At 32.8% G+C, this 8932-nt stretch overlaps 1 protein-coding gene across 1 annotated transcript; it reads left to right on the forward strand.

Annotated features, from left to right (window-relative positions):
• The first annotated feature begins 414 nt into the window (after positions 1-414).
• LOC123552807 (circumsporozoite protein-like) lies at positions 415-930 on the forward strand. The gene has a single exon (XM_045342549.1). The coding sequence runs from the start codon at positions 415-417 to the stop codon at positions 928-930; it is 516 nt and encodes a 171-aa protein (XP_045198484.1).
• Positions 931-8932: the final 8002 nt, after the last annotated feature.

Consider the following 8932-nt stretch of genomic DNA (forward strand, 5'->3'; position numbering starts at 1 on the left):
TTATTATGTAATTGCAAAATATAAAACCTAAAACTAGTTTCGAAATAAAGAATAATAATATTGGAAATGTTTCTTTTTTTTTAATCTGAATTAGAGCCTATTTTTTTTTTTCAGTGATCCGGGAGTCAGAATTTTTTTTTCAGTATGTTGAAACCAGAATATTTTTTCAAGCAAAACCAAGAACGTGATTTAAAAAAAAAGTCCAGCCCCCCCCCTCTCCGCCCCCAGAATATTAAATGGTCGGCCCCTATTGCAGCCACTTTATACCAACATCACATGTCATTCATAGCCATTTTAGGCTTGACGGACAAATCTGTATATACGCCCGTAGTCACGAGTAAGAATGGATCTAGGGTTGACACGAATGTGGGACCTGGGGTTGATACGAATGTGGGATCTAGGGTTGACACGAATATGGGACCTGGGGTTGACACGAATGTGGGATCTAGGGTTGACACGAATGTGGGACCTGGGGTTGACACGAATGTAGGATCTAGGGTTGACACGAATGTGGGACCTGGGGTTGACACGAATGTGGGACCTATGGTTGACACGAATGTGGGACCTGGGGTTGACAAGAATGTGGGACCTGGGGTTGACACGAATGTGGGATCTAGGGTTGACACGGATGTGGGATCTAGGGTTGACACGAATGTGGGTCCTGGGGTTGACACGAATGTGGGACCTGGGGTTGACACGCATGTGGGATCTAGGATTGACACGAATATAGGACCTGGGGTTGACATGAATGTGGGATCTAGGGTTGACACGAATGTGGGACCTGTGGTTGACACGAATATGAGGCTTAGGGTTGACACGAATGTGGGACCTGGGCTTGATACGAATGTGGGATCTAGGTTTGATACGAATGTGGGACCTGGGGTTGACACGAATGTGGGATCTAAAGGTCGACACGAATGTGGGATCTAGGGTTGACACGAATGTGGGATCTAGGGTTGACACAAATTTGGGAGCTAGGGTTGATACGAATGTGGGACATTGGGTTGATACGAAAGTGGGATCTAGGGTTGACACGAATGTAGGATCTATGGATGACACGAATGTGGGATCTGGTGTTGACACGAATGTGGGACCTGGGGTTGATACGAATACGGGACTTAGAGTTGATTCGAATATGGGACCTGGGGTTGACACAAAATTGGGCATGGGGTTGACACGAATGTGGGACATGTGGTTGACACGAATATTGGATCGGGGTGAACATTTTGTATGATCAAATTATTAAAAAAAACACCTGTGACATAAATGTTAACGAATATATGGAAGATGTAAAACTATTTTACACTTATGACAGCACATACCACATCTAGCATCCATCACTTTAATTAATGGAGTTCTACTACCTGAGAGTACGACAGCGCCGTAGCTTATAATTACTTGCAAATATTATGGCATTATTTTAGTTATTTTAAACAAATTATTTCATTATATTTTTCTTCCGTTCTTTGTATTGTTTGTAATTGTATTCATGATCATATCTTTGTCTGAAGACTAAAAAGAAAGAAAGTACTGATTAGGCCTACATATCTTCGTACAAATATTTACTTACAAATATTGTATATCCATTTTCACTTACTTACTTACTATAATCCAACGCATTGATTTAACAACTGTTATTTTTGAAGTAACGCTGGTATAAATGGTTAAGAGAAAAGTTTAATCCTGGATTTATAGGTTCAAGGCAAATAGTTCAATAAAGATCGATGAGGAAATTGTTATCCTGTCACCGTGATATGGGTATTTATAACATAAAATCCCAACACTATCAAGCTAATCAATTGTTGTTTCAGTCGGTTTAAGCAACCTGCTTCAAAATAAATTCAAAGGGGTTATTTTAAAATAACCTATTTGGTATGTTTATTTGTAACAATTTAAATCTAATTTTTTTTTCTAAACAGTGCGCGCACTTTTAACTTTAATAAACATGATGTCAGAAATAATTATATTAAACAAAAATCCATGATCAAACCACACATTGAAACCGGGTTCTAGTATATAGCACATGGAAACTGGATTCTAGTATACAACACATTGAAACTTGATTCTAGTATACAGCACATGGAAACTGGATTCTAGTATACAACACATGGAAACTTGATTCTAGTATACAGCACATGGAAACTGGATTCTAGTATACAACACATGGAAACTTGATTCTAGCATACAGCACACGGAAACCGGGTTCTATTATACAGCACATGGAAATCGGATTCTAGTGTATAGCACATGGAAACCGGGTTCTAGTATACAGCACATGGAAATCGGATTCTAGTGTATAGCACATGGAAATCGGATTCTAGTGTATAGCACATGGAAACCGGATTCTAGTATACAGCACATGTAAATATGAGCATGTCAAACATGACAATGAGATTTCGGAAAAAAAACACGAATAGATGATTTCTGAGCATTTTACTTGTACAATGAAGATGGGTATCTGACCATTCAGTCATGCCAAACATACCGCTCAAGATAACAGTACAGGGCTTGTGACACATGGAACCAGGATTTCGTGCATCCACAGCTTTGATCACTTGGAGTCTAGGTCCCCCTCCTCTGCCCCTGTCAACTGCAAGTCAATATATGTCAGCACTTTAACACGAACTGATCATATGTGGCGATCTTAGAACATGTTTATTACAAACTGTAAATGCTGATAGGAAAGAGAGAAACAGACAACTGGAAACAATAGTCGTCTCAGCTTTACAATTAAACCTACATATCCGTCTGACAATTTAATCCAAGAGATAGGGCACTCTTATTTACTTTTTTGAGCCCAAACAAGATTTTTTTTATCTGACAGCTAATGATAAATTTTTTCCGAAAATCCATTTCTTAGTTCTCAAAGCGGGTGGAACCACCAAATTTTCAAGATGGCCGCCAATACGGCCGCCATAATTTTTCAAATTTCCGTTTATTTACAAAAGGAAGCCTTTCTATATTAAAGTTGATAAAATTTATCATGAGAAGGTTTTAAGGTTGAAATCGCGAAGCGGTTCACACATTTAACTACCGTATTTCGGAGCTTGCAATAATATCAACCGAACAGTTTTCACTGAAGGCAGATTAATCCGCCGTCCGGGAAACATAAAGGCGTTTATCCGTTTTTAAGAATAATCGACAGATATTTGTTATTGATATAAACTAGAACCTTGTTCTACAGTCCGTTGGTATTTCATACACATGTAAATACAATAAGGTTAAAGAATACGTCATTTTATCATGAGAAAATATGTTTTTATGTCTGTTGGCCTATCATGGCTAATTTGAAAAGCGAAGGTGTACTCCTTTTAAGCATTTCAGAAAACCCCGGATGTGACCGAAGCGCATGAAAAAATGCCGATGAAAATAGTTTGAAACGCATTATAAAGATTTCTCTTATTTATCCATAATATTACACATTGCACTCGTCAGTAATAAGACATTATTTTATACTTGTATATATATTAGTTCTTATGTTAAAATATGTTTTTGAATTATTTCACTTTATTCTTGAACTTTTCTTATTTTTAGGGTTTTTATAATGACAGATCTCATATTATTTATTTCCTATATTTAATATTATTTTTTAATAATTGTTTAACGATTGAATTAAAATTGAGTCAAAGTTTTTGTTTAAGCTTATCTATTTTTTTGTAAATATAAAGGTAGTATATATATCTACATTACCCTTGTGTAGCAGTACACTGACATATATCTTACCCAACTTTTGCATAAACTTGTGATGAGTTAGAATCTACATGCAGTCGTCGTGCATCTGAATGCATTTGTGTTATTAGAAATTGTCGGTTTACGTGAAGTTTGATTGTGAACATGGGATGCGCACTATTAAAGGAGCGTCTCAAAATGCATTTTTTATTTATAATGCTCAGGACATCTAAAATTGATAAAAACATGTTCAAAGGAAACCCAAAGTGAAATATTCTTGTTTTGCCGGTTGAAAAGTTTCACTAATTATAACATGCTACAACTGCAAAAACTGTAATAGTCGGATTTGTGCACTTTCTTCCTAGAAGACCTGCAAAAAATTATCTAGGGATGTATAAAAAAAAGTTAAAATTTGCAGTATGTTGATATAACAGTTCTTTTAACATCACGTCCCTACAACTTTTGTAGTTTCATTTCAATTTCACCAGGCGATGTTTGTTAATGTTATGTATACAATTGGTTTACTGTTCCGCAAAAAAACTGACCGTATAAAGTGGCGCTAATTATTGACGACACAATTTGAAGTTTAATTTCTACCTTTTTGTTTCTTTCAAGCATTAGTCTTTTCAGTTATTGTTCCTTCTCAAGGGAAGGAACACTTGTGGTGAACATGTCACACTTGACTGAGCATGTAATGGATACAAGGGTATCGTCAAAGGAATCCGAATTCCCTTAGGGCGCCGCCATCTTGGACTCATGCATATTCATTACAAATAGCCTCTAGCCCTATATGTGTTTACGCATAATCAATCATGCCTTTATTTCAATCTTTAGTGCAATACAACTATGTAAAATAACAGAACAAGACACAATAATAAAGTTTAAACAAGATTTAGCTTACCAAAAGGTTCCTTCTAGCGCATATTAGATATTCTTTTTAAAGGATCTTATCTATTTAAAAACATTTAAGTTATTTCACACAAACATTTATTTAACTTAAAATAATAATCAAACACCTTCTACATAAATATTATAGCTCTGTCAGCGGATAATAAATAATAAAGACCATCATTCTATCAAAATTTCGGGAATCCTCTGTCGAAACCTTCCCTAGTGGCACAGATCGGAATTCGGCCATAAGTTAGCCTCTTTGTAAATTGAAAGTTTCACATAGCAATACATGGCCAGAAAAGTCCTGTCAAACGCCCTTAAAGGCCTAGATTTTGGCAGTGGGCCAAGGGATTTCTGTCTTCACCAGCACAGTTGGGGGCTAATGACCATCACAGTATGGTTCCAATTAACAAGGGTCAATGTTTATTGGAGAGTCAGTCTACCTTACAAGTGTATCAGTTAGTGAGAAGGGGAAACAATGTAATTTATCTTAAATTGATAACTTTTAAAGTTATGCTAGTTTTTTTTTTTTTTTTGGCATTTCTATGTAAAGAAAAATATTTGTTGATCAAACACAATAATAAGATAATCAGAAACTTATTTTCACAATAATGAAATAATGATAAACTTACTTAAAGGCCTAGATTCACTGCTATAAAAGTGTACCCCCCCCCCCCCCCCCCCCCCAATATACAACTCCCATCTTATCTACTGCTTATCAGCGATTATGTAACAGTAACTGATTAGAGGGCAATTAGCACAGCAGGGATCCCAACTAGACCTTGAAGATGTGTGCAGTGGAGTTGAAAGAAATTAATTTTTCTTCAGTGAATGTGAAATGATAATGATAATTATTATTTTTTGATATTATTTAGATGATAATAACTATTACTTTAATGTCATAGTAATGATTATAATAATAATAAAAATAATCATAATTATTATTATTATTATTGTTATTGTTGTTCTTATTATTATTATTGTATTACATATAGGATGATAAAAGATACGGTAATAATACTGAAAATAATAATGATAATAAAACACAAGTATAGTGAAAACTTCATGAGTTCTTTGTGCTGACAAACAATATAATATAAAATTATTGTGTTCCATCTACACTCAATTTTCAGTATGTTGCCAAATGTGCCTCTTTCATGCTATGCTTTGTAACTTTGAAATGCACACTCTGTTTTCAATCTTAGACAAATGTTATTTATAGTACTCTGCAAGCTTCAAATGAGTGAAAATTACATTTTTCTGAAATACCACAATTATCCAGGCATAATTTGAAAAAAAACTTTTATATTTCTTTATAAGTAAGTTTCTCATTATTTCATTATTGTGAAAATAAGTTTCTGATTATTTTATTATTGTGTTTGATCAACAATATTTTTCTTTTCAAAGAAATGCAAAAAAAAATAGTATAACTTTAAATGTTATCAATTATTCATTAATTTAAAATAAATTACATGGTTTCTCCTTCTCACTAATTCATACACCTGTAAGGTAGACTGACTCTCCAATAAACAATGACCCTTGTTTATTGGAACCATACTGTGATGGTCATTAGCCCCCAACTGTGCTGGTGAAGACAGAATTTCCTTGGCCTGCTGCCAAAATCTAGGCCTTTAAAGAAATATGCAAATCTGTCTGGAGAATTGTGATATTTCAGAAAATTGTGACTTTCACTCATCTAAAGCTTGCAGAATATTGTAAATAACATTTGTCTAAAAATTGAAAACAGTATGTGCATTTCAAAGTTACAAAGCAAAGCATGAAAAAAGTCACTTTTGGCAACATACTGAAAATGAAAATTCAGTATAGGTGGAACACAATAATTTTAAGTTCAAATAATGATGATTACATGAATACAAGAAACCCAGTTTCCAATTAGAAAAAATATTGTTTGTCAGCACAAAGAACTCCTGAAGTTTTCACTATACTTGTGTTTTATTATCATTATTATTTTCAATATTATTACTGTATCTTTAATCATCCTTTATGTAATATAAGAATAATAATAATAATAACAACAATAATAATAATTATTATTATTATTTTTATTATTATTATTATCATTATTATAACATTAAAGTAATACTTATTATCATCTATATAATATCAAAATAATAATTAATATTATTATCATTCCACATTCACTGAAGAAAAATTAATTTCTTCAACTCCACTGCACACATCTTCATGGTCTAGTTGGGGTCCCTGCTGTGCTAATTGCCCTCTAATCAGTTACGGTTACATAATCGCTGATAAGCAGCAGATAAGATGGGAGTTGTATATTGGATTTGGGGATGGACACTTATATCGTAGTGAATCTAGGCCTTTAAAGACACTGATTCTGGTATGCCTGGTATGGGGCCTATGGAGATGATAAGGTCTGCGTATTGGCGGTAAGGGCCAATACACAAGTCGGGACCATTGGTAGACTTGCTTCTGTTTATCATAATAAGCTACTGTATAGCTACTGTGCAGTAAATAAATTGCAGGTGATATTTCTCACCTTTATAGCAAATCAGTTCTCACCTTTATAACGAGTTTAGAAAGCTTGATTGAATTAGGGCTAAATAAACAAAGTGATAAGATACAACAGTGTTTTATCATATTTTTAATAAAGTAAGTTTTTTAACAATTACAACCCATTATTGCTGTTTTTTATTATCAAAAATATAAAAAAATGCATTCAGGCACATAGCTTTTAGAAGTAATAAATTAGTGTGTATTTTGAACAATGATATATCTTTATTGCTGGATTTTATTATACATAAAAGAAAGTTAACATTATTTAGACAACGCAAGAGGAATTAAGCATTTTTAATATATAACATCCTTCTGTCTATATACCTTCTTTATATATTAAAAATGCAACTGAACACTTCCTTAATTTCTAATAAAATGCAGCAATTATCTTTTTTTTCGTTTTTATTTTGTTAGTTTTGATAAAAAGATCATAATCATTGAATAAACAAATTTGTAATTTCTCTGATTAAGTTTTGAATAATAGCACTCTCCCGTATGTAAGAATCTGTGACGTCACCGATAAAGTCTGCTATCTAAAAATAGCACGGGACTCGATTTGCGGACAAACAGTCAGTGCAATAGCATAAGTAAACCCAGGAAGGTCTAATACGTATCAGTTGTTCCAGGTAAACCATAGATTTTGCATTTATTTCGTTATAATTGTTCAAGTTCTAGCCTGCACATCGCAAATAAATGTTTTTCTTCACTTTTTATTTCAATTAAATAGTCTGAAACTTTTTATTTTATATCCATGTTAGAAATAACATACCGATTTTTCATCAATATATATGTATGAATGGATGATGTTATTATATTATTCTGTTCATTTTGTGACATCTAGTTTTTTAAAAAATATTGACAAAAAATATAATCACTCGGAAATAATTGTTAGTACCAAATTGAAAGCGTTAATAAAAACAAAAATGTATTCACAGAACTGAGAAAAAAAAATCAAATTGTTCTTCTTAGTTACTGTCAAATAGAAATCTATGTCAACATTATATTTTTTTTGTAATTTTTATGAAGTGTTTATAAATTTAATACTTATCACAAAACTTAAATTTATTAAAATTTCGAAATGTGATGAACAACCTATGTGCCATATGTTAAAGTACACAGTCATACACATTATTATTTTCGGCCACATTTTCAGTTCTTCGTTGAAACAATTAACAACTCAGTGATATACATATGTTGTGTTTTATAACAAATGACCCCTTAGTGTGACATATGTAGATATTTGACTTTGGTAATAATGTTAAGATGTTATCTGATAAAACATGTTGCTAATCTAAAACAAATCCATTTTTATTTCTACCAAATCATGCATAAATATGTATTTTCACTATAAGGAAATGTAAATGGACACCGACCACAGCTGACATCTCAACCACCTCATTGGGTATCATAATCAAGTTTGCGTCTTGTATTGTGTGAATCAAATGTTTGAAATGAAATACATTTAGTTATGATTTTAATTGTGCTGATAATGTTCTTTGAACGTTATGAATCAAAATGATTTAGCATTCAAATGTTTTAACCACAAGTGCTCTTCGGCGTGTCGAATTCGCAAAATATTGTAATGCAAAATTTTAGTAGTATTATTGCAGAATATGGGGTAATGTGCATGCAACATACTTTTTAACAGTACCTTGTTTGAATAGTCTTTTTAAAACAATATGTCTGTATATTTTGTATATTTCCTACATTCGTTCCAATATATTTCTTTAATTAGTTATTGTTTCATCTCTTTTATTTATTCTGTTAACAGGTGCGACAATTTTATACAGGTGGCATGTTTCATTTTTAAATTCCTTTCGAAGCTTACTTAGAT

This window comes from Mercenaria mercenaria, chromosome 4 (genome assembly GCF_021730395.1).
Source record: "Mercenaria mercenaria strain notata chromosome 4, MADL_Memer_1, whole genome shotgun sequence".
NCBI classification, from domain to species: Eukaryota; Metazoa; Mollusca; class Bivalvia; order Venerida; family Veneridae; genus Mercenaria; species Mercenaria mercenaria.

What these genes read in the sequence shown, in the direction of transcription:
- LOC123552807 (XM_045342549.1), top strand. Translation starts at nt 415, where the DNA reads ATGGGACCTGGGGTTGACACGAATGTGGGATCTAGGGTTGACACGAAT.